Genomic DNA, 26,846 nt, shown 5'->3' with positions numbered 1-26,846 from the left:
AATGACAATTTATCAAGTCTGGAAAAACTATCGTGTCGATATAGTAATTATCGTGACAGGCCTACAGTACTTTACACCCTTTTTTGGGGTGGAGGGGGGTGCTGTCTCATGCAAAATTAACCATTCTACTAGGAGCAGAGCTACTTGTTGAGCCCCGAGTTTAAAAAAGCCGGTACGAACTGTGACTCACATGCAAACCCATTAAGACAGTAAAAGCATGAATTGTATTTTCACTCGTGGAGACAGCGCTTCATCAACGAGCTGCCCAATTACAATGTCTTGAGTGGACATGTGTCGCATAAAGCAGACATATCGCCAAGCACAAAAAAATGTGCCGTTTATCACTTGATGACACTGTCAGCTAACACTAATCTGTGCATTCAACAACACTGCAGTCCGGCGTTGCTTGAAAATGGTGGCTTTTTTCCCCATAGAAACTCAGCGTTGGATCTGTTAATATGTAAATTGGCCCCACGTACTTTAGTATTCATATGTACCTTCAATGGGCCTGCCCTCGTGAGTGATGTCAGGAGCTGGAGTCGGGTTTCCGGTTTTAGTCCAGTGTGAGCGTCTGTGCGTGAGTTGTGGCTTAGAGCAGCTCCGAGCGAGTGTTTTCATTTTGTCCTTGTCCACATGTGAGGTCATTACACTACGGCATATCTGAAGGGTACCACTGTACGTGTATTCAAAGAATGCTTACTCACTCGAGAACGTCTCTGTTGAACTGCAGCTTGCTGTTGCCCAGGAACTCTCCAATCATCTGCCTGCTGAGGCCTTTCCTCTGGAGCAGGAAGTGAGCCACGCCGATGGCCGTGTCGGGCACGAAGCCGCGCGTGATCAGGAAGTGGATTCCTTTCTCCGGGTTGCTGCCAACACAAGGTACCAGCGACAACACTTTAAAGTAAGGACTGTAATGACATCATAAAACTACTTCACAACACGCAGGGCGGGACTCACTATTTAGCGAGTGACAGTCAGCTACTTATTCATATTAATCATGTTGTCAACATGACACGCTACCATTTAAAATTCCCTAATTCATTCTGCAGCCCTTTATAAATAGGAAATCACGTATAATCAAAAGAAAAATTATACAACTTTGAAATACAAACATCTGAAAATAAATACACATTAATACTGCTATAATATTAACACATTTTTGTATTTTTATAATTTATAATATAATATTTTTATAATGATAATAATAATATAGCACGTGTACTTTAATAATAATAATAATAATATAAACAGTAAAATATGACCATAAAAATGAGGCCCCTAAAACTATATTGAGAGCTATATATTATACTGGTATGTAATGATTATGAATTAAATATTAATTATTTAACATTTTTGTACTAATAATCATAAGAAGAAGAGGAAGGAAAAGAAGGCAATATAAGAATTACATGGTTGTGAATAAATATAATAAAATATATATTTTAATGGCAGCACAGTGGACGACTGGTTAGCACATCTGACTCACAGTTCTGAGGACCCGTGTTCAAATCCCGGCCCCGCCTGTGTGGGGTTTGCGTGTTCTCCCCGTGCCTGCGTGCGTTTTCTCCAGGTACTCCGGTTTCCTCCCACATCCCAAAAACATGCGTGGTAGGTTGATTGAAGACTAAATTGCCCGTAGGTGTCAATGTGAGTGCGAAGGGTTGTTTGTTTATATGTGCCCTGCGATTGGGTGGAGGCCAGTTCAGGGTGTACCCCGCCTCTCGCCCAGAGTCGCTTGGGATAGGCTCCAGTACGCCCGCGGCCCTAGTGAGGCTAAGCGGTACAGAAAATGGATGGATGGATATATTTATAATAATTTAATGTAATCATTAAATATTTTTGAAAACTAAATAAAAAATAAAAAGTCTCGTAACAATACTCGATAGTTAATTTTCTGGGGTTCCAATTTTTAATTCCAAGTGTAGTATATGCAATGAAGAAAACACCATTTTTTTTTAAAAATTGAAAAACTAAATATGGAAAATAAAGAGGGGAAAAACTAATTGCGATATAATAAGCAATGATACAAATAAACAAATAATGATCACAAAATATGTAATATAGCATATTATTGAATACAATGATAATTCTTTAATATTTTCAAATGCATTTATACATATTTCAATGTGTTTAAAAATGTATATGTATTTATTGTAATGCTTGAACTACATTTTGTTTTCATTCTTATCTGCAGTTGTTTTTTTTCTTATAATGAGTCAACCAATTTAATCTGTGGCAAAGTAGTAAAGCTAAATGTGAGCTCACTATTTGACAATAGAGAGGTCACTCGAGCAGTTCTTCGTCAATGCTTTGTAAATTATTAATAATCTATTCATAATCCATTCGTAAACCATTTATTAACATTTCACAAGGGTAGCTTTGTAACATGGTGCCCTTTTTCGCATTGTAGCTTGCAACTGCTGGACTCTACTGTATTCACATGGATACTTACTCTCACTGTGTGTGTGTGAAGAAATTGCTAACGAAATAAAGAAAAAGATGAGCACATTCATGCTCAAAAGCTGTTAGTTGAGGACGAGTTCGGGTCAGAGCTGCTGTCAGCGATGTGTGCTGCTTAATCAACTTTAACTCGCAATAACTAATAGTAATGATTAGAAGTAGAGGCTCTTTCTATTTATGGCTCCTTTCACATTGTGCATGCCCTACGCTTCTCTCTCTATAGCTTCGCCATTGCCTCGATGCCTTCGCCTTTATTTTCTTGTCTGTAGTGAGCCTCTACCACAAAAGAAGCTCTCAGGGCAAAAAGTGTACTTTGAAGAACGACTAGTGCATGTGCATGTGTGCGTGAGTGAATGTCTATACAGTACGTTAGTGTTTGTGTGTGCTTTGTGGTTCCACTTACACATTGAAGAGGTTTAGTCCAATCCGATAGAGCCGTTTACGATTGGTGTCGGTGGAGAGGGTGGGCGACCGGCAAGACGTGGGATCCTGGCATCGATCCCTGGGGAGGGAGACCACCAGAGCCTGCAGGGCATCGGGGCCGGTGCCCGCCGCCAGCTGCTGCGGATGGGTGTAGTGGTACTGCTGGTACTGGGTGTAAATCTGGGCGGGCTGCTGGTCGGAGAAGGTCGAAGTGACGATGGCGGTGGAGGTAGATGTGGAGTTGGACCCCACATCGTCCGAGATGCCTTCCCCTTCTAAGGCGCCGTACCCCCCCGGGAGAGGCACAGCTGAACCCCTCCGCGACCCCGGATCCAAATTCTCCAGCTCCTCGCTTGGAGGAGGCGCAGGGAATTCAGGCTCTTCAGCTGACTCTCCTCTGACGAGGCCCATCCCGCTCAGCGAGGTCTTCCTGCTGCCCGCTTCGCCGCCGGCGTTGCCCAGGGAGGTGGTGGTAGTGGTGGTTGCAGAGGAGATGGTGTAGGAACTGTTGCTATCAATGTGGACGGTGACGTCCCGGAAGGCCATGAGCAGAGAGCTGGCGCTGCGGGGGAGGCAGGCACTCTCTGCGGCGGCACGGAGAGCCCCTGGGTCCATGAGGAGGCCCTGGCCCTCCGGGCCCTCCGATACGCTCCAACCACGGAGGGCCTCATCTATCGACTGGGCCAGCGAGTGGAGCTGAAAGTACAAAAAAAAGACATCCAGCTTTGTCATGGTTGAGTAGTAGATAGGAGATCTGTGTTTGAATCTCTGTCGGAACATCACTGTAAATTGTCCATAGATGTGAATGTAAATGGTTGTTTGTCTATAAGTGTCCTGTGATTGATTGGTCACTAGTCCAGTGTGTGCACTGCCACTCACCCAAATTCAGTATCAAAGTATCAGTGTGAGTGTCAGTGTGAGCGTCAAACATCAAGTGTATTTTTTTTATCCATTTTAAATGTTGTTGCCCGGAACAGACAAACAGTGGTTAGCACACCTGCCTCACAGTCAGAAGATCCAAGTTCGACTCTCCATTGAAAAATCTTAATTCAACTTAATCGCCCACAGATGTGAATGTCATTCTGAATGTGAAGGTGCCCTGCGATTGACTGGCAACCGGTCCATGGTGTACCCTGCCTCTCAGCCAAAGTCAGCTGGGATAGACTCAGTATCGAACATTAAGTACATTTTTCTCATTGCGCAGCTTATTGATATAGTGGTTAGTACAACTGCCTCACAGTCAGGAGATCCCTCTCCGAATCTTCGCTGAAAAATATCTGTGGTTTTTTGAAGACTCTAAATCAATAGATGTGAATGTGAGTGTGACCCAAGAGGTACAGAAAATGGATGTCACCTTGACACTTTTAATACATTAGGAACATACCTGCACCTTTCAAAAGGAACCGTTACCCGTGTCTACTAATAGTAAAGTACTTTGGTGCAGAATAAAGGATGAAAATGGACTCCTACTGCGAGCAGGTTAGCTAATTATCTGCCCTTTGTAAGACCAAGGGGTCTAGATGAATACTGACAATGTCTTAGTAATTAGATCGTGAGGTAAAACTGCTGAAACAAGCCTTTTTTTTTTTCTGTTGCTAGTGTTGGATTTCAAAGTCATATAAGAGGAAGGGCAGGCGTCACCTGGTTCAAAGGAGTCACCTGGTTCAAAGATTCAAGGATTTTTATTGTCAATGCTCTATACCAAACTCAAACTAATTTTTGTCTCGGGCCGCATTGTAGTTATGATTTCACTCAGAGGGCCGTTAGAACAGTGAAACCATATAAATGTTTAAACATCCATCCATCCATTTTCTGAGCCGCTTATCCTCACTAGGGTCGCGGGCGTGCTTGAGCCTATCCCAGTTGTCATCGGGGCAGGAGGCGGGGTACACCCTGAACTGGTTGCCAGCCAATCGCAGGGCACATACAGACAAACAACCATCCGCACTCATATTCACACCTATGGGCAATTTAGAGTCTCCAATTCATGCATGTTTTTGGGATGTGGGAGGAAACCGGAGTGCCTGGAGAAAACCCATTCAGGCATGGGGAGAACATGCAAACCCCACACAGGCGGGGCCGGGGATTGAACCCGGGTCCTCAGAAGTGTGAGGCTGACGCTCTAACCAGTCGTCCACCGTGCCACCATGTTTAAACACCAAATCATATTATTACCATTACACAACAACATGAGGGATAACTACTTTTGAAATCAGAAGACAAGGATAATAGTTTGTTGAAGTATTGTTTAAGTTACTGTAGAAGAAGGGTTTGGTAACAGAAAAATGCAATGTATCAATATTATTGTTTATTATTATGACAATTTGGAATTTGGGTACAGAGTTCAGCAAAAATCACGCAAGTTGACGAGCATGATTTGCTTTCGCGGGCCACATAAAATAGCGTGGCAGGCCGCATCTGGCTCCTGGGCCTTGAGTTTGACACATATGCTCTATACAGTATGTAGAGTACATACAGAGAATCAAAATGCAGTTTCTCTCTCTCTCTCTCTCTCTCTCTCTCTCTCTTTCTCTCTCTCTCTCGGAGCAACTAACTAAAGAATAAAAAAATAAAATAATAATAATACAGTGCAGTAGTTCTATACGTATAGGTCATATAGAGTGAAGTACAATTCAGTTGAACGCAGACAGATGCATAATGTACATGAAGCGTTCAAATTTAAATGTAAGCTGAGGTAGAATGTTGGCTCCGACGGCTTTTGCAGAAACTTTAATTGAGCAAACGGCTATTTTGGGGGGGGGGATATTCAAAATAGGATGCTTTAATTATTATTCAATTACATTCAATTAAAGATCCATTAATTTACATCCTGGACTGGACGCCAGTCGATCGCAGGGAACCAAATTGTGAGGCACGACGTGCTAAACACAAAATCACTTTGCTACCCTTTCATTGAACAACACAAATGAATGTCTGAATTGAATATGAAGGAATGTTGGAGACTCTAAATTGTCCATAGATGTGAATGTGAGTGTGAATGGTTTTGTCAAAATTAGGACGCGGACTCGCCCTCAAAATCCCGATTCACTATTCATTTTGACAGTAACGAATGAGTTGCAAATCAGAATTGAATCGTTACCCGTTAACTATTTCGAAATAATAATTGTCCAACAAATGAAAAATCCAATTTGATCATTTGAAAACTCTCTTCAACCGGACAGAGAGTACACTGGCGCGTTTTGACTGCCGTGTTTTGGCTGTCGCTTATCCCTCTGGAAAAGTTTTTTTCTTTTTAATTCAAAAAGCTTTATTTATACCGGGATCCCTCGCCATACCGTGTCGGTGCCGTAAATTCTACGCTGCCCGTAATGGACGCCTCCTTCTGCGGAGATCTCGGTGGAAGGCTCTCGCGACAACTGCATACATAAGCAGTCACCACGCACGGTAAGTTTAAATGGCCTCGGCTATAAACAAAGACTAAAATTTGTGAAATATTTTGTATTTTTTTAAGGTAAGTGTGGCGCGGCAGCTCTCTTCAGAATAAAGTAGTGTGTTGTTGTGATTCAAATGCGAACATTTTGATTCTATCGTTTTTTTTTTCGGCAAAATCGAAAGCCAATTCAAGTCACAACGCCATTCGTGAACAGCACTAGTCAAAATGTACCCTGCGACTGACTGCCGATCAGTCCACGGTATACCCTGCTTCTCTTGCACAAAGTCAGCTGAGCTAGTCTCCAGTTACCTACCACCGTGAACAGATGAGCATGTTTGGTGTAGAAAAATAATAACTCCAGCTTACTTGTTCAGAGAAGCAGTCCTCCAGCTGTGAGAGCGAGGGTCCAGAGCTTTGAGCGGGCGCCGGTCCCGTGGCCGGAGGGGCAGCCGCTGCTGGGGCGGACGCGGGAGACGGGGGCAGAGAAGTGGAGCGGCACGGCGGCGGAGGCGGCGTCTTGGAACGTAGCGGTATCTGTCCCCCTCCCGGGTGGAGAGAGTAACTGTGTCTCTGGGCGCTATTGCGGTTCCGTCCCGAGGGGCTGGGTTGGCGCAAGGAGATCCGGCGGGGTAGCTTGCTCTCCGAGAGCGAGTTGCGGATCTTTTGGAAATTTTTGCTTAGCTGGTACTGACGGAAGGCGGTCTGGATGCGACGGGCGGCCCGTCGGGAGATGAGGTGGCCTCCGTACTTCTGTTCCAGGTCTTCTATCTGGAGAGAGGACGGTGGGGTGAAGAATTCACATTTTAACTATTGTGTCGTTTGTGAACAAACAGTTCCAACTAAATCGTATTTATTATCCTTTAGCACCCAATATGGCTGGAGGATGGCAGATAGCAAACAAACATCATGCATACCTAATAATTATATGCATCTAATGCAGTGCTTTCCAACCTTTATTGAGCCACGGCACATACAGTGGTATATCGACTTTTGGGTTACATTCATTTCAAGCTCAAAACTCAATACTGTACTGTACTGTTCCAGTCCACATTTGATGGTTTGGGCAAAAAAAGAAAAAAATCTATTTATTTTGGATTGATTGTTCATGGCAGCACGGTGGGCGACAGGTTAGAGCGTCCGCCTCACAGTTCTGAGGACCGGGGTTCAATCCCCGGCCCCGACTGTGTGGAGTTTGCATGTTCTCCCCGTGCCTGCGTGGGTTTTCTCCGGGCACTCCGGTTTCCTCCCACATCCCAAAAACATGCATGAATTGGAGACTCTAAATTGCCCGTAGGTGTGAATGTGAGTGTGAATGGTTCTTTGTTTTTTATGTGCCCTGCGATTGGCTGGCAACCAGTTCAGGGTGTACCCCGCCTCCTGCCCGATGACAGCTGGGATAGGCTCCAGCACACCTGCAACCCTAGTGAGGATAAGCGGCTCAGAAAATGGATGGACGATTGTTCATTTTGACGACTTTCCAAGTACAAGCCCTGGAATTCGCCCAATTGCGTGTTTGTCGAGCACACTGGTGTCAGTGGCTAATTTATTTTAACTTTCCAGGGGGCGCTAATGAGTGAATTTTTGGGGAGACGTGTGCAAGATGCCAGAAGACATTTCGGTGAATGCATTTCACCAGGACATAAACGTTTGCAAACATTGGTGAGTTTTTAGGGTCATAGATACATACCACCTGAAAAAAATTGTGCATGTTTATCTTGGTATCGGCGGAATGCTAGTGTGGGTTCTCATAAGCAGGCATGCCTCATAAATTGTTTAGGAAAGTTGGACTGCCAAACTTTCCACTAAAGAAGAAGAAAAATCAGAGCAGAGAAAAGGAGGACAGCCGACGCACATCATGAGAACACCCCACAAAAATGCGCACTTACACACACAGAAGCCGTTATTAGCAGTTACCATGGCAACCTAGCATCTTTCATGCTCCTGTCGCTGTGGATGTGGAAACACTGGTGTTCGTTTTTTTTCCCCCTTTCATGTCAACAGAGACAGAAATAGATCTGAATGGGCTTCTGCTGTTGCAGCACGCAATGTCACCCTCGCAGCCCCCCTACCCCCACCCCTCGCCCCCCTCATTCACAAAGATAAACCTCGTTTCGTCTCTCCACAGCCAAGGGCGAAAAACACACCCCAATATAAGGGGCCATCAGGGAAATCAGGTTTACTTCTCATACACACCACTAAAATGCCATACTAAATGTAATAAAATGAGAAAATGCTCTCACAGATTATATTGAAATGCACTAATGTCCATCCATCCATTTTCTGAGCCGCTTCTCCTCACTAGGGTCGCGGGCGTGCTGGAGCCTATCCCAGCTGTCATCGGGCAGGAGGCGGGGTACACCCTGAACTGGTTGCCAGCCAATCGCAGGGCACATAGAAACAAACAACCATTCGCACTCACAGTCACACCTGCAGGCAATTTTAGAGTCTCCAATTAATGCATGTTTTTGGGATGTGGGAGGAAACCGGAGTGCGCGGAGAAAACCCACGCAGGCACGGGGAGAACATGCAAACTTCACACAGGCGGGGCCGGGGATTGAACCCCGCACCTCAGAACTGTGAGGCTGACGCTCTAACCAGTCGGCCCCCGATTCACTAATGTAATGTACTAAAATGCTTTCACACATCATACTGAAATAGCCATAAACACCCTACTGACACACATTTTTGCGTATACTGGATTACTGCATATGAAAGGGTTCGAGGATGTGTGAGAGCATTTTAGTAGATCGTAAAAGAGCATTTCAGTGTATTATGTGACAGCATTTCAAGATAATGTGTTGAAGCATTTCAGCATATTATATGAAAGCATTTCAGTATGACGTGGATACGATATACGTCACATATATCATGATGTGTGTGTGTGAAAAGTATATCATGAGATGGTTTCACTATGTTGTGTGAGAACATTGCAGTATGATGTATGAGAGAATTTCAGTATATTAGCTTGCATGGGAGAGTTTGGGTATTATATTTGTCAGAGAATTCAAATATATCATATGAGAGCCCTTTCAGCATTGTGTGTGAAACCAGTTCAGTATATTATATAAGACTGGTTCATTATGACGCGTGAGAGAGTTTTGGTATATTATACGAGAGGATTTATCTTCAGTATATTAGTTTGAAGTGTGAGAGCAGTTTGGTATATCATACGACAGCACTTCAATATACTGTGTGAGTATATTATATGAGAGTGTTTCAGTATGTGTAAGAGCATTCTGTATGATGTGTGCGACAGTTTTAGTATCATATATGAGCGCATTTAAGTACATTAATGAGAGCATTTAGTAAGGAAATCATTTCAGAACATTTCAGTATGATGCAAAGAGATGAAAAAATTCGGTATAAAGTGTGAGAGGATTTCAGGATAATGGGTCTGAGAATTTCAATTTCGTGTGTGTGTGTGAGAGTGAGAGCGAGAGAGAGAGAGCATATCAGTTGTGTATGAGAGCTAATCTTGAATTACAATGTGTCCCTGACGGCCCCTCGAGAAGGACGTACCTGTTTGTTTTTGTTCTCCAGGGAGATCTCGTACTCGCTGGGCCCCTCCCGTTTGGCTGCGGTGCCCTCCACGTCCGGTCTACCCGAGGACGAACCGTCCTCCAGGCTCAGCAACCGGCCGCTGTTGTGGGAATAAGAGCGGATAGCGATCACCGGCTGTCTCTGTCCCTGACCTTCAAAACACAGCTGTGAAGTGTGTGTGTGTGTGTTTGAGTGTGTGTGTGTGCGCGCGTGTGCGTGCTTATGTTTGTGAGAGGAGCAGCAGGTGGGAAATGATTGCGGTGGCCGGAGGCAGAGCAGTACACAATTTCATCACAGTTTGCAGCAGGAATTCATTTAAATCTACTCTCAAGACTCTATTGTGATATTGTCATCATATATATAATATTGTTTAATTATGCAGAATTATGAATTATCTATTTTATCTATATTTTGGCTGGGAATAAATGGTTAAGTCCCACCTGGACTGACCGTTCTTATCTTTTGCATCGGCCATTATATTTAAACTGGTGCAGCATGGTGTACTAGTGGTTAGCATGTCCATCCATCCATTTTCTGAGCCGCTTCTCCTCACTAGGGTCGCGGGCGTGCTGGAGCCTATCCCAGCTGTCATTGGTTAGCATGTCTGCCACACATTTCTGTCGCTAGGCAAGATTCATCATTTTTGACTCTTGAACCAATGGAAAAATAAGACATGAAGCAAACCTAGGCATCGACAGCCTCGAGAAACTTCACTTCAAAAACAGCACTATAGGGAGATTGTTTTGACGCGCTCTGTATTAAACATAAAATACGTAGTGGAAACAATGGCCCAGTTGCAAAGTGAGTGCTATGGTGTGTGAACTCTCTGTGTTCCTAGCATGAATTGTAGCAAGAGAGCGAGAATGTCTGCATGCGCTTGCAAGACGCAGCAAGACAATATCGTCAAAGTCAAACATGACTTTAAGATAACTTCATCAGCCTCTGCAGATATTTTGCATGCAGCGTCAACATGGTTTATCATGGCTCCCTTCAATAATTCCCTGTTTTTTAATCCCAGCTCCTGTCCACCGTTGGACAAACATTGCTCTTTTACACGAAGTTGAACTGAGGGCAGCAAAAAGGTCTCCTTTACCGTGTCAACAATTGACACGTTAAAGGAGACATACCATATTGGTTTTATTATTATTATTTTTTAAATAAAATGTATTTGTGTGACATGCTTTTGTCAAAATATCCCAGGGATTGGGAATTATAACAGTCTTTACACCTGCTTTTTTTTTTAGGGTGTTTTGAGGGAGCGGTTCTGTCTCATGCAAATGAGCTACAGCTAACTCCGCCACCGCGACAGCAGGGCCAAAGCCATGTGGCTACAAATTGCTTGCGCAAGCATTAAGAAAGAAAAAGTATGCATTTCATTTTGACTCGTGGAGGCAACATTTCATCACAGAGCTGCCCAATTCGCTATATGCGGAACGCCACGTGACCAACGCTGAACACAGGATACCCTCATTAAAATTTTAATAAAATAAAATAAATTAAAATAAATTTTTTGCAAGGTGATTTCAACTCCCTAAGTGTGATTTTTGTTTTTTTTAATTCGGATTTGAATGGTGTCCAGAGTAGGGGTTATTTCACAGAGTTGATTACATGATGTTAGATTAACTCTTCAGAGATGTAATAAATTAACTCCACTTTTGCACCTGCACTTCATGTTGAGAGAGACGAGTCAACGCAATTTTCCTATTCCTGCGCATTTTCACATGGAGTTCAAACTTACTCAAATAATTATGAACTGATGCTGTGAACTCCAGTAGTATGAAAAAAAATATATGTTGTAACGACGGTGAAAGCTTTGGTACTCCCAACGTGGAAAATAAAGCCACAACCATGGTTGTGGCTTAACGTTGCTTTTTTTTGCAACACTTTATTTCTTCCTACACTGTAACAAGTGTGTGTTTAGTGGGTGTTTTTCTTTTGTGAAACCATGATTGTGTGTTGTATGATGAATAATGACCTTCTGGCCATGTTCGCTACATTGCCAATGTTTCCTGGGGACATACCAGTTTTCCGGTCCCAGGAATGATAAATGTTATTTTCATAAAAGAAAACTCTGGCCGAGTGTAGATTTCAGCTCTGAGGGTATTAAATTTGTGTTTTCAAATTTCCTGTGAGCTAACAAATGATGGACAACCCGGACAATAGCAATTACGGGTTGTGTGACATACACATTCTCCCTCAATTACTTTTTGATTTTTTTCTGTTAGCTAACGATAATTTGTGCAGCCAACAACACTGCAGCTGTGATTATATTTTAGCTTGTCATGATAGTAGTCAAGTCAAGTCTGACAAAGTCATGGGAAGAGAAACTTTGTGTGATGGTGGTATTTAACGGGTCGCTCACAGACACATTTTGGGAAATGCACAGCTCTAATTTACTATGCTATGTAATTTCACACTTAATGGGTGGACAGGAACTGCAGAGATCTGACTATTTTTATACAAGCTATTCAAAAGTCAATTTTCCATAATGTCTCCTGTGAGCTTTGATCATCATTAGACTAATATTGTATTGTGATTGCTTGCCTCCCTGTCCTCAAAACACTTATTTGTTCATTCAGTGTACAACCCCAATTCCAATGAAGTTGGGACGTTCTGTTAAAACATAAATAAAAACAGAACACAATGATTTGCAAATCATGTTCAACCTATATTTAATTGAATACACTACAAAGACAAGATATTTAATTTTCAAACTGATAAACTTGATTGTTTTTAGCAAATAATCATTAACTTAGAATTTCATGGCTGCAACACATTCCAAAAAAGCTGTGACAGGTGGCAAAAAAGACTGAGAAAGTTGAGGAATGCTCATCAAACACTTGTTTGGAACATCCCGCAGGTGAACAGGCTAATTGGGAATAGGTGGGTGCCATGATTGGGTATAAAAGGAGCTTCCCTGAATTGCTCAGTCATTCACGAGCAAAGATGGGATGAGGTTCACCTCTTTGTGAACAAGTGCGTGAGAAAATAGTCAAGCAGTTCAAGGACAATGTTCCTCAACGTAAAATTGCAAGGAATTTAGGGATTTCATCATCTACGGTCAATAATTGGGCAGCCGTGACCAAATGGTTAAGATCATCGCCTGCCACCGTTGGGGACCTAGGTTCAAGAACCCGACTGGACCATCCGCCAACATCCCCCGGACTCACAGCTGTGGTGTCCTTGAGCAAGACACTGATACCCTGAAATGCTCCCCGGGCGCTTCAGCTGCCCCCTGCTCCAGTGTGTTCCACTCACGTGTATGTGTTCACTGTGATGGGTTAAATGCAGAGAACAAATTTCGTGTGCACGCATGCATGCATGTTCATGATAATAAAAGATCATTCTTCTTCTTCTTCTTCTTCTTCTATTCCTCTTCTTCTAATATCATCAAAAGGTTCAGAGAATCTGGAGAAATCACTGTATGTAAGCGGAAAGGCCAAAAACCAACATTGAATGCCCGTGACCTTCGATCCCTCAGGCGGTACTGCATCAAAAACCGACAACAATGTGTAAAGAATATAACCACGTGGGCTCAGGAACACTTCAGAAAACCAATGTCTGTAAATACAGTTGGGCACTACATCCGTAAGTGCAACGTGAAAGTCTACTATGCAAAGCAAAAGCCATTTATCAACAACACCCAGAAACGCCGCCGGCTTCTCTGGGGCCGAGCTCATCTAAGATGGACTGATGCGAAGTGGAAAAGTGTTCTGTGGTCCGATGAGTCCACATTTAAAATTGTTTTTGGAAATTGTCCTCCGTGCCAAAAATTGTCCTCCGGGCCAAAGAGGAAAAGAACCATCCGGACTGTTATGGACACAAAGTTCAAAAGCCAGCATCTGTGATGGTATGGGGCTGTGTTAGTGCCAATGGCATGGGTAACTTACACATCTGTGAAGGCACCATTAATGCTGAAAGGTACATACAGGTTTTGGAGAAACATATGCTGCCATCCAAGCAACATCTTTTTCATGGACGCCCCTGCTTATTTGAGCAAGACAATGCCAAACCACATTCTGCATTTGTTACAACACCGCGGCTTCGTAGTAAAAGAGTGCGAGTACTAGACTGGCCTGCCTGCAGTCCAGACCTGTCTCCCATTCAAAATGTGTGGCGCATTATGAAGCGTAAAATACGACATCGGAGACCACGGACTGTTGAACAGCTGAAGCTGTACATCAAGCAAGAACGAGAAAGAATTCCTCCTACAAAGCTTCAACAATTAGTGTCCTCAGTTCCCAAACGTTTATTGAATTTTGTTCAAAGAAAAGGTGAAGTAACACAGTGGTAAACATGAGCCTGTCCCAGCTTTTTGGGAACATGTTGCAGCCATAAAATTCTAAGTTAATGATTATTTGCTAAAAACAATCAAGTTTATCAGTCTGAACATTCAATATCTTGTCTTTGTAGTGTTTTCAATTAAATATAGGTTGAACATGATTTGCAAATCATTGTGTTCTGTTTTTATTTATGTTTAACACAACGTCCCAACTTCATTGGAATTGGTCTTGTATTCACAAGTGTAATGCATAGAAATGTTGTTCATTTTTACAATCTGAAGGCTGAACAACAGCAGGCAGGTTAAACATCCTATTCGTGAGCGCACCCTGAGAGTTCCTCGTGTTATTTTTGTATTGTTATTTTTGTTATATAGCAATATCCCACTCAGAAATAAGACCACAAGAGAAGCATTGTCTCTCAAATGAACTGGAGCGAGTCGGGATCAGTTGCAAATAGAACAGAAAGGCAGCGGAAACGAGGAGGACGCGCATGGAGAACGCTGCATCAGAATACATTAGAGTACATTAGAATACATGAGAGGGTTTCAAACGCAAGAGTTGAGCAATTTATGGATATGCACTGCAAAAAGCTTCCGTAATACAATTGTATGTGAGCCATCCCCCCTGCCAACTCACAGTCTGCACGTAGGACATAAGTCACAAGTGTACATCTGTCAAAAGATATTCGTCAAACAGAACACATTTACATATACATGTAAGTATATATTTTTGCTATTAGATAGTTGGTTGAGAAATTACATTTAACTTCATTCCAAATAGTAAAAGTTCAAGATGAGCATGACTGATTATTGTATTATTAAAATGAACTGTTACCGGTATTTGTTGCATAAATTCAGTATTTCTTTTAAAGTGCTTCGTTTAAATGTGTGAATTAATTTTTATTTATATGTATTTATCCGATAAAAAAATGCAAATTGATTGCAGTTACTTGATTATGTTTAGTTAAATAATACATATACAATAAATAATGAGAATTATTATTTCTTAAAATGAACTATTTTACATACTGTAGTTTGCAAACACATTTTATGTAGTTTTAATTGATATATGAAATACATATGAAATAATTGGTTAGTGAATAATAATTTAAATAATTACAATGAATACAGTTTCACATTTTGAATTACTATTTATTATAGAATTACATAAGATACATGCAAATTTACGCCTACATATTTTTATTTATCTCATTGAATAATGAAAACATATTCATCAAATAAACAACCTGACATGCTCAACAATGTTTTATTTGTTCATGACATAATTGGTTAGTTATAGTTAAAGGAAGGTGGCATCTTCGTGGGTTTTCTCTGGGTACTCCAGTTTCCTTCCACATCCCAAAAACATGCGTGGTAGGTTGATTGAAGAGTCTAAATTGCCCGTAGTTGTGAACGTGAGTGCGAATGGTTGTTTGTTTATATAGTATGTGCCCTGCGATTGGCTGGCGACCAATTCATGGTGTACCCCGCCTCTCGCCCGAAGATAGCTGGGATAGACTCCAGCACTCCCGCGACCCTTGTGAGGATAAGCGGCTCAGAAAATGGATAGATAAATGGACAATTATTTTCTATTAAAATGAACTATTTTACATATTTGTTTTTACAAACATTAAAGGGAGGGTTGCAGTTAAAAAATCACTTTTTGTCATATATATGAAACCGTCGACATGATCTAACAGTAGAAAATTATTCAAATTATCTTTTGAAAAATCATCACTCTTTGGCCCCATTTTAGGCCTCTAATTTTAATTTAATATTCATTTAATAATTTCATTTAATATACCGTGCCCGTGTAAGAATATCTTATCAGAGACTGTAGAGACAGAAGGTGTGAACGAGATGTCTATCATTTGCCGTGCACACACGGGCACACGCCGCAGCCTCGCAGACTTGTTTCCTTCCTTGGTGGGATGATTTACCTCCAGTTAGCAACAAAAGTTAAAAAGGACGAATTAGACAGCTCCCGAGACAAAACAAGAGTAAACATATGTACCTGGATGCGGTCCAGCCTCAGGCTAAATGAAAGAGCTGCCAGTGGCCTCTCTTTAAGGCATCAGGGAGTGAGAATCACATACTTGCGCAGCACTTTAGCTTGCCACGGTTAAACATAGAAGCTGCCTTTCAGAGGTGGAGGGGCCAAATGAGACGCATAAGAGGATTCAAAACCGAAGCGGGATTAGCAATGGTACTGCTCAACAAGGAAGTTTATCTCCTGTTTTTGGTTGTTAATTGATTGTACATTCCCAAAAATACAACATCTGCGGCGGCGAGTTTCATGCAAGCGCGGTGCTCGCCGCACGTGTTTGCCAATTTGGCAAACCGGTCTGTGCCGAGCTTGGCATTCTGGCGCAGCAAGAGAGTGTCCTTGGCAAAGTGCCTGGAGGAGTGACAATTTGGTGTCAGAAAATGGATCTAAATTTACAGCCACGTTTAGTCCTGGCGCAAGCTTGACCGCTGGTCTAACACGACTTTGGTGAAACAGTTTGAAAACTGTAAACTCCCCTTTAACTATCGCTTTTTACCTCATCCACAAATGTGCTGGGCCATTTGTGCGTTAAAAGAAATCAAATAGTGCTGCAATGCGTATACATAAATTGGTTTTTGCTCATGACCTCACAAGAGGGGAAGGAAGGGTGATTTTATTTTTTTTGTACAGAACATGTTGTCACGTGGCACCACGTTAGTGTTAAATGTCTGCTTCTTGTCATCACAGCCGACTGGACACGTTTGCACCGCTGCGTGGGTGTCACTGCTGTCATCGCGACAGAGGAAGGAAAGGAGAAGAGCTCCAAATCATAAAGGTTTGTCATGAAAACTAAACCGTCGTGAATGGTATTATCTCCCAAAAAAACATTTAAATGCCAAATTTCTCATCCAACACGAGTGAGCAGAATGCAACGAGATCTCCCATGAGCTCCACAAATTGCAAGTTGATCTGATGAGATTGAATGCAGATACAGTATAAGCCTCTGAACACATTCAATGGGACTTTCCATGTTCAATTTAAATTGGTGCCAAATGTGCGATCTGGATCCAACCCGGTGGAAATTTGACTTCTGATCCTGTATACCAGTGAGTGATTCCCAACCTGTGTGACGTGGCATATTTGAGTACAATTATCCAATTTCACCTTACTGGTCTGAAGATTATTATTTATTTTCGACGAATAATATAGATATTTTCATTTTGTATGCCAGCAACAGATAGTGATGCCATTTAAAATTTTAAGAAATGTTATTCTATTTTCATGACACTGAAATTGGTTGACGACCAGTTTAGGGTGTACCTGCGATCCTAATGAATAGAAAATTGATGGATGGATGGATTTTCATGACATTGGCCTAGTGGTTAGAACAATTCACAGTTCTGTGGTTTCAGGTTTGACTCTCACTCCGGACTTCCTGTGTGGAGTTTTCATGTTCTCCCCATGCTTGCCTGGGTTTTGGCCAGGTACAGTAGTCTGAATTAAATACATATTTAGGGGCCTCAACATGCCCCAAAACTCACTTTTTGCAAGTGCTTATTTGCTGATGAAAATGTAAGTACGGTATTTTAGGGGTCCAAATATGAGCCCCCTTTCCAAAAAAAATAAAGTCACTGCACACATAATTGGGTGGACATTTGTCAAGTCTCAAGGACTGAAACTGATCAGGAAGTCAGCCATTTTGGTTTGAAGTACCCATTTTGGGCAAATTCCAGGGCTCATACTAGGCAAACTCCTCATAGGGAATTCACCGAAAGGAGCCCCAAAAGGAAGCAAGGGCTCGTTCATTGCAGCTTCAATTAGGATTTTATTTCCACATCCTCATTTTGATATGTTGTTGTATGTTTTTACTGCCGCCTGTAAATCCAATTTGCTGTCTGAGGATTATATAAAAATAAAGAGAACAAACACATACACGCACGCACACAAACACACACACTAATACACACACACACACACACACACACACACACACACACACACAAATGCACACACACACATCAACTCATCACTGTACTATGAAACCCACAACTGCCCACGCACCAAACAGAAGGCAAAATGGCTCGTTTTTATCGTCCCCTCGTTACCATGGCAGTGACGGCTGTTGCGTCATCGCCAGGTTGCTAGGGGCGATCGTGTATTGATGATATCGATGCTCGTTGCTCTGACTCAGGCCGCTGTGCTCAATACCAGGGAGGCCATGATGGCTATTTGTTACGACGCATTTATTGTGGCTGCATCTGTGACCACAAGTGCACACACACAAACACACAGACACACCGGAATTTGTGCGGTCAGCTGCACACTGAACAAAATGTCATTCGGTATAACAATAAACCTTCATGTAATGGCCATGTTGGAGACTTACAATGAATATGATGCTTGCCCATTACAAACAAGGAGACAATAGGAGAGGACATCATTACATTGATAGTGTGACTGATGACAGTAAACAGCTGAATTGACTCAGTGAATGCTGATAACCAAGGAAACAATGAGGGGAAAAGCAGTTCCAACCAGAGAGATGGATAAAGGAGTGTAAATAAAGGACGACAATGGAGGAGCTTGATCGACAGTATTAATGTTCCTGTCCAAGGCTTTCTTACCCTCACGGCTACTATAGTTCTTGCGCTTATCTGGAGATTGCAGAAGTGAGTCAAATAAAGTTAGTGTGCACCCTCTGTCCGCAAAGCAAATGTCAGACGTCAAGGTGGCTCCAGTCATGACCAATAGGGACCGTCTAGCGTGCTAAAAAAAAAAAAAAAAAAAAAGTACCTAATTTTCGGTCGCACATGATTAAAATGTGCTAAACTGATGTAATTTTCCCATCTTTTCCAATCATGTGCAACCGAAGCACATGTTCAAATTAAGTATATTCAAAGGACCTTTTTTCAGTGTGGTTCGAAGAAGAGGGAACAAGAAAGCCATTTTGAATTTTACGTTTTTATTTGTGTTTATTTCTTTTTATTATCTATATATTTTTTTCCAAATGTTGTTACTGTGACCGGCTGACTCACAATAAAATAAAATAAAATAAAATAAAATAAAAGACAACAATGACAACCATTTGATCAAACAAAGAAAACCATTTTATCAGCTCAGGCTTTAGGAGCACATTTAAAAGCAGAAAATAAAATTGCATTTAATAAGACTGAATAACATTTAATGACATTTAATAGCATGTAATTTGTAATCCTAATAGCATAATTGCTTATATTGTTTTTGAATTTTTTAAGGAAAAATAAGGGGGAAAAAACTAAATTGAACAGACAAGAAGAGTCCTCCTGCCTCGATTCAACCTTTGCAGATTACGATAACCTTGATTACTGAGACTCTACACAGACATAAAGAAAAAACACAATTCTTTGCACGTACATTTGTATTTTCTAATTGATATTGTGACACTTAAATTATAAACCCATCCATCAATTTCTATATCACTTCTTTTTATATCACTATATCACTTTTTCTCTTTAGGGTCACGGGTGAGCAAGAGCCAACCCAGCTGATTCACTGTGTGAAAATATTATATATATATATATAATATTATTTCTGCAGTATTATTTACAGTGGTCAGAAGCTGGTTTTGGATAAGACAAGCAGCTGCAGTTTCTTCACTATTGCCAACTATTGGCCTGGCATGCATATTACAGCCTTTTCAGTCATTTGTGCAGGTCTCTCTGTACCTATTGACCATGTCAACTACAGATGAAAATCTTGCCCAAAACACACACAAAAAAAAAGAAAAAAACACACACACAATTCGTCTGTCATACCTGGACGTGCCACTTGTGTCAGCCTCAGGATGCTCAGGGGCAGGGCAGCAGAACTGATGCAGCACCGTCTCGCTTCTGCAAACCAGAGACGAAACAAGACAATTATTTGTTTGTCTGTTTGTTTTCCCAGAATCCTGCCAACCTGCTCAGGCCCCAGTGATGCCAGTAACATGTTACTCTTAAATGGTGGTCATTTTGAGTAACAAGCATTGTAAGGCGTTAAGCAGATTACAGTTTCTTCATCAAACTATCACTAGTTACTTTTGAGTTAACACTGACATTCAACAAGGAATCATTTGTGGATAATGACTCACAGGTGGAGCAATCCATCTGTCCATTACAATTTTGACAATAACACAGACCACATCCCTCCAATTGTTTTGTGGAAAAGGACTGCGAGGTTCATCATATAATCCACAGCGACGTTACGGTAATATAATAGTGCAAAGAAATGCACGGCTTCACTATCACTACACTATTTTAGTTATTTTCCTTCGTAAAAAAGTGTATGTGATTGTTGTTACTTTTTTATTGACACTTTAAGAGTATAGCTTTACTGGCGTGCTAAGCACGCAATGCATTTGTTACTTTTTCAAAGTAACTGTGGTAACACTGCTCACCCCAAAAGATGCACAAAAAGAGACTTTCATTAAACTCGTCAGGATTATCTGGCACTGATCCCTGAGTAAATACCCTATGTGGGTCAATTGCGGGCTGAGACTGCTTGCATTGCGTTGATATCAGCGTCCAGATGTTGATACACACGATGCATCATTCATCGCTGTGATTTAGCCGTGTTCCCAAATCAGTGTGACAGATGGTCACTTGCAGCTATTTCCTTTCCCATACAAAATACAATACTTTCATTCATATTTGAGCTCTCATATCTGGACTAGAGACATTCCCATAAATACTTTTGACGGATTTCTTCACCTTTGTGATAGGGTAAGTCTCCAAGCATTATGTGTACTGTAAACAGAGGAGGCAAAACTACTCCTACTCACGTATCTTTTACTGTTACTGTAGTACAGATACTTGTGTGGAAAAATTCCCTGGCAAAGTATAAGTAGGGGCAACAAAAAGGACAGAATAAGGAGAAGTCGGAGATGGCAAGATGCTTTAAATAAGAAAAGGAAAGAAGCTCAGACAGGAGAAAGAAGAGAAGGTTCAACAGTATATCAACCCGTTTTTTTCATAGGCAATGTGGGTCTGTTAGTAGTTCATGTGATGGAAAGTTCTGGAACATCAGCGTGTTGTCTTTTCCTAACTTATTAGCTAGCTCACTATTCTCCCCAATTAAGCTCATATTTCTGACTCTTGTTTTAGTTACATAATCGATTCAGACAAACTATTAGCAAGCTGCTCTTCTCATATTCAATCAGTCAAACAATGATGCACGTTCCCAACAGATATGTTAAGAGGAGCAGCAGGAGCTGTTTTTCTGTCAGTCACCCACACTTGAACATGCCCAAGTCCCCACTGAGGAAGGAGGTGAACAGCTGTGTGTTACATTAATTGATTATTATGTTGATTGAAAAAAAACAAAGGAAAATAAATTGTTCTGCAATGAAAAGTCTATTGTCTGTATGTATTTCAGAACAATTTTAATAGTCGAGATAGCATCAGCTATCTCTGAAATATAATGTTTGGTAAGGAGTTTAGGACTGTCACCGCCTGCTTAGAGAATACTTCTATTGCATGAATCTGACGTTGTTCTTTTCACAAACATGGTAATATACATCCATTCATTTTCTGTACCGCTTATCCTCACTAGGGTCGCGGGCGTGCCGGAGCCTATCCCAGCTATCTTCGGGCGAGAAGCGGGGTATACCCTGAACTGGTTGCCAGCCAATCGCAGGGCATATATAAACAAACAACCATTCGCACTCACATTCACACCTACGGGCAATTTAGAGTCTTCAATCAACCTACCACGCATGTTTTTGGGATGTGGGAGGAAACCGGAGTGTCTGGAGAAAACCCACGCAGGCACGAGGAGAACACGCAAACTCCACGCAGGCGGGGCCGGGATTTGAACCCCAATCCTCAGTACTGTGAGGCAGATGTGTTAACCAAACATGGTAATAGTCAAAAATATTGCCAAAATGAATGTTTTATGTACAACTATCAACATTTTCAACTGGCAGTGGGGTGACTCTGTCAGATTTCTTTTCACAGGGCCAAAAATCTCTGGCAATGCCCCTGTGTAGAAGTACTGATTCAACTCCTTTACTTCATAAAGTTGGAAAAAAAAAAAAGGTTCAGACTCTAAAATGTACTTGATCAAGGAGAGGATGAGAAAAGTAACAAGCTTATTTTGACCATGTAAGTTTTCAAATGTATGAGAAAAAATAAAACAGTCATCAGAAAATTAATACTGAAATACATGAAAGATCTTAAGAACACCAATGAATTATTTGTACTTTGTCGCTTCCCACCACTGCTATCCAGAGTAGAAACATCCCTGTAAATACTTTTGATGGATCACCTCACCTTCGGGATGCTGTACGTCTCCCGGCATTAAGTGTACTGTGAGATATGCTTTTCAGAGATGAGTTCTCGCCGCAATACGTGTATTCTTGATTGACTGCACTACAAAGGCATCTCCTGACCTGCACTCAGCATATTGTATGTGATGCAGAATCACAGTGACAGGCAGTCAGAGTCAACGCCAGGACTCACAGTGACAGTCGCAGCTATAAAAAGATTTCTTTTCTCCACGACTTCCACATCCAGGAGGAAATCACACAGCCATCCATCCATTTTCTGCAGCACTTGTCCTCATTCGGATCACAGGTGAGCTACAGCCTATCCCAGCTGACTTTGAATGAGAGGTGGTTTACACCCTGGACTGGTCGCCAATCAATTGCAGGGCCGATATAGACAAACATCCATTCACACTCACATTCTCACCGATGGGCAATTTAGAGTCTAAACTGAATTTAACACGCACGCTTTTGGAACGTGTGAGGAAGTCACCGTACCTGGAGAAAACATGCACACTCCACACAGGAAGGCCTTAACCCAGATTTGAACCCAGGATCTCAGAACTGTGAGGTAGACATGCTAACCACTACTTCACCATGCTGCCACAAATACTTAAGGTATACATGTCCTAAAGCCATACAGATCCAGGGCTTTCCACCCCACGGCTCCAAAGCAGCATGTGGTTCTTTCATCCTACTGTGGCTCTGCGACTTTTGAAATTGAATTATGAGTGTCTTTAATTCAAATTTAAATGAGTTAGGTTGCTTTTCAAATGTAATTCTAAATGTGCAGATCATGGTATCCTTCAAACATTCAAATGAAACGTGTTTAATTTTGTTTTTTCCTCAAAATATGTGTCACAACTGCCGATGTGCGACACCTAGCGCCAAAAAACTTTTAAGTGTATGACCAGGCAAAGCATGGCTAGATCCATCCATCCAGATCTAACCAATCTAAATTACACACTACTTCTGGAAAAAATCTCAGATGATTTAAAACGCTGGAATAACTTGCCTATATCACTACTGGGAAGAATAGCCACAATAAAAATGAAAACCTTACCTCAAATAAATTATTTATTCTCAATTTTAAGACCACATTTAAATGGTTTCAAACATTCGATTCTGCTGTCATAAGGTTTTAGTCAAAAAATAAGAAAAATAGAATTAGTGTATACACTCTTCAGAAAAGTAAACAGGAGAGAGGCCTAAAGGCTCCCAACTTTAAGCACTATTATTTAGCTAACCAATTACAATACCTCATCAAATGGATCCACCACAATGAGGAGCATCATTCTTGGCTACAATTGGAACAAATAGACTGCAACAACATCAAACTCCCAAAACTCCCATTTACTGTATTTCCACAAGTCTTAAACTCCATAAATGCTTCTAGAACCCAATCATCGCATCCACCTTAACGGCTTGGTGGAAAAGTTTAGAATCCGCAAGATCTCAATTAGCTCCCATTATGCTCTCCCCAATCTGGCATAATCCAGATTTCAAAATTAATAATATACCCCTTCATTTTAGCACATGGGAACAACATGGAATTGACCACCTGCAACAACTATTAATATAATAGTATTAATATAATAATATTTCTAGGACATGTGATGAACTGTTCCAATAATTCCAAATAACAGGTGGAAACTTTCTTCAATATAATAAATTAAAAGCAGCAATAGACAAAAGAATACCAACACTCCAGAGCACCCTCGAACTGCCGGAGTTTGTCAAGCAAATAGTGAAGCTTCTTCCACAAAGGAAAATAAATCTCTCAAAAGTTTATAAATTCATTTCATGCACTAAATCAATGCACTTACCAATCACTAAATGGGAAGAAGACCTTACCATGCCCGCTGACCGTAACTACTGGATACAGATATGTAACTATACGTTTAGAATGACAAAAAAACACAAGTTTACAGCTTATACAATATTAAGTGCTCCATAGAACACACTTTCCTCAGTACAATATGCATAAAATGGGCTTCTCTCCATCTAATATATGCGCGCAATGCACCAAAAATACCCCAGATAGCTATTTTCAGGCTATATGGGAATGCACACCAATTCAATGCTTTTGGTCTTCGGTTACACAGAAACTCTCTTATGTTTTGAATTTCAGGATTCCACTTTCCCCAAGATCGTGCATACTTGGTGACTTACGCATCATCGATCTCCCTAATGAATATTCACAATCATTACTCGTCGCGTTAGCTACTGCTACGAAAACAATTGTATTAAACTGGAAAAAATCTCATCACAGAATATATTGCGTTGGAAAAAATATCCGCAGAATGAAAAAAATCTATTACATATATACGTAGATAGCGGGTCAACCTTCCTCAACATGCTAAATCTAGACTCTTGATTCCTTTGCCTGGGTAGTGTGCCATCTGACAATAACAAGACTATTTTGTAAATGTAAAAGTAAACTTTTGACTTCTGTATTTTTTGTTGTCGAGGTTTTTTTTGTTGTTTTATTATTATTATATTTGTCATTCTCTTCATTTTCTCTTATTCATTTATGTGCTTGTGTTTTTTGTGGCCCCCCCTGTCGCTCCTCGGGCCTGCTTCCTCCTCTTCTCTCCGTTCCTTGCCTCCCGCTGCAGACAGCTCTTCCTCTTCTTGTGGGGGGGGGGCAGGTAGTCCCCTGCGGGCTGTGGGACCTGCTGTGGAGTTTTCATCCCTGCCTGGTTTGTGGGGTCCTCAGCCACCGCGGTGCAGGCACAGCAATTGCAGTACACTTCCATCAGTCATTGTGCATGCATATCACTTATAATAATACTAAGAACCCACAGCGGCAGCTTAAAAACTCCACTGTGACACAGTAAAACTGTTCCGGCGTAAAAGGGATACAGATCCTCCATTCTGCCTGACCTAACAGCCGAAAAAAAAAAAAAAAAAAAGGTTTGATTCATCCATCCATCCATTCTCTGCAGCGCTCAGCTTCACTAGGGTCACAGGTGTGCTTGAAGCCTTTCTCAGCTGAGCTTGGGCGAGAGGCAGGGTATACCCGGAAAAGGTCACCAGCCAATCGGAGAGCACATATAGACAAACAACCATTCACACTCCCATTCACGCCTACGGACAGTTTAAAATCGTCAATTAAACTACCATGTATGTTTTGGAAATGTGGGAGGAAACCAGAGTACCCGGAGAAAACCCACGCAGGCACGGGGAGAACGTGCAAACTCCATACAGGCACGGCCGGATTTGAAGCCAGGTCCTCAGAACTGTGAGGCGGATGTGCTAACCAATAGGTTGCCATGGGTACTGTAAATCCAGGAAAAGAAAAGTTTACAAAGAAAACAGAATTCTTAATGCTACATGAAGTATATTATAAACAAACATCGCTCACACCTCACAGATGGCAGCTTACAATTGTGTGTGAAAACGAAGGTGACGTCTCCAGCCCTGATGTTATTTTATTTTATTTGAAATTATGATGTGTCAACGCTGTGCACTGAGGTTCAGGAGCAAAAACCACATTAACCAGGTAAAATACATCTTTTAATTGAGTATTGTTTTGAAAATATATATTTTAAATTGTTAAGCGAAATAGTCATTTTTTAATTTAAGTTGACAGCTGACTACAATGTCCACACGCGATGATGACGGAACACAAAAGCAGATGGAATTTTTGATTCGCTGCAGGTGGATAATTTAAGATTGGCTTTACTTTCATGAATAAGAGGAGGACTTCAACAGAGACTATGTTATTTCAAAGTGAGCTTCAACCAACCGTCTTTTTTCAGAGTTCAAAATGTTTTTCTTACATGCAGAAATAAAATGTTGTGTTCTCTGTAGCCGTTCATTGATTTTCAAAAATGCAACACTACGATACACTTTTTTTTCTTTTTTTCTTTTTTACATAGAGGTAACAAAACCAAAAAAAATGATATATTCAGTGTTATCCTCACTTTAGATGTCAAAAGGCTTTTGTTGCTCACAATGATTTTCGTCTTTTGATTTTCTGTGGGAAAACGCTCCAAATGGCTCTTTGAGTATTTAAGTGGGAAAACAGGCATGGTTATTATTCACATGGTAATTTTTAGTTTAACAAGTTGCTGTATTCCACTTACCTGATTATTGGTAGCGTGCGGTTTAATCGGGCTGACTGATTGATGTGAATTAACTTGATTAATTACTTGGTTGATTAAGATAACTCGACCGCGCTTTTAACTCACCTTTTTTTTTTTTAATTGGGATGTCTCCGAGACCAGAGCCGCAAAGACAGTGGGAGAATTTGAAAAATCTATTTTGAGATGAAACAATTGTTTTCAGATGTTTACGAAGCCCCCTGGGGGCTCATTCACAGAGAGTAAATGACTCGTCTAATCAAGGCGACAGCCACAGAATCGGGAGGGATTTTAAAAGTACTCGTATAGGAAATGCCACCTCATGCTGCTGAAGAAATCGGCGTGAAAAAATCATGTTCTTGTGTGTGTGTGTGTGTGTGTGTGTGTGTGTG

At 41.3% G+C, this 26,846-nt stretch overlaps 1 protein-coding gene across 3 annotated transcripts in view; it reads right to left on the bottom strand.

Annotated features, from left to right (window-relative positions):
• Window positions 1-26,846, bottom strand: part of iqsec3b (IQ motif and Sec7 domain ArfGEF 3b) — a 66,385-nt gene that overhangs the window by 29,736 nt on the left and 9,803 nt on the right. For all 3 annotated transcript variants that reach the window (XM_061678204.1, XM_061678205.1, XM_061678206.1), the window contains exons 2-6: window positions 19,881-19,955; window positions 9,797-9,917; window positions 6,644-7,045; window positions 2,864-3,579; window positions 705-866 (exon numbers count right to left, since the gene is read on the bottom strand). In XM_061678204.1, coding sequence (XP_061534188.1) covers window positions 705-866; window positions 2,864-3,579; window positions 6,644-7,045; window positions 9,797-9,917; window positions 19,881-19,955 — 1,476 coding nt within the window. The remainder of the gene's footprint in view (window positions 1-704; window positions 867-2,863; window positions 3,580-6,643; window positions 7,046-9,796; window positions 9,918-19,880; window positions 19,956-26,846) is intronic.

This window comes from Phycodurus eques, chromosome 5, assembly GCF_024500275.1.
Source record: "Phycodurus eques isolate BA_2022a chromosome 5, UOR_Pequ_1.1, whole genome shotgun sequence".
In the NCBI taxonomy this organism is placed as follows: Eukaryota; Metazoa; Chordata; class Actinopteri; order Syngnathiformes; family Syngnathidae; genus Phycodurus; species Phycodurus eques.
Note: the sequence above shows the minus strand (reverse complement) of the source record. Positions and strands in the feature narration are given on the sequence as shown.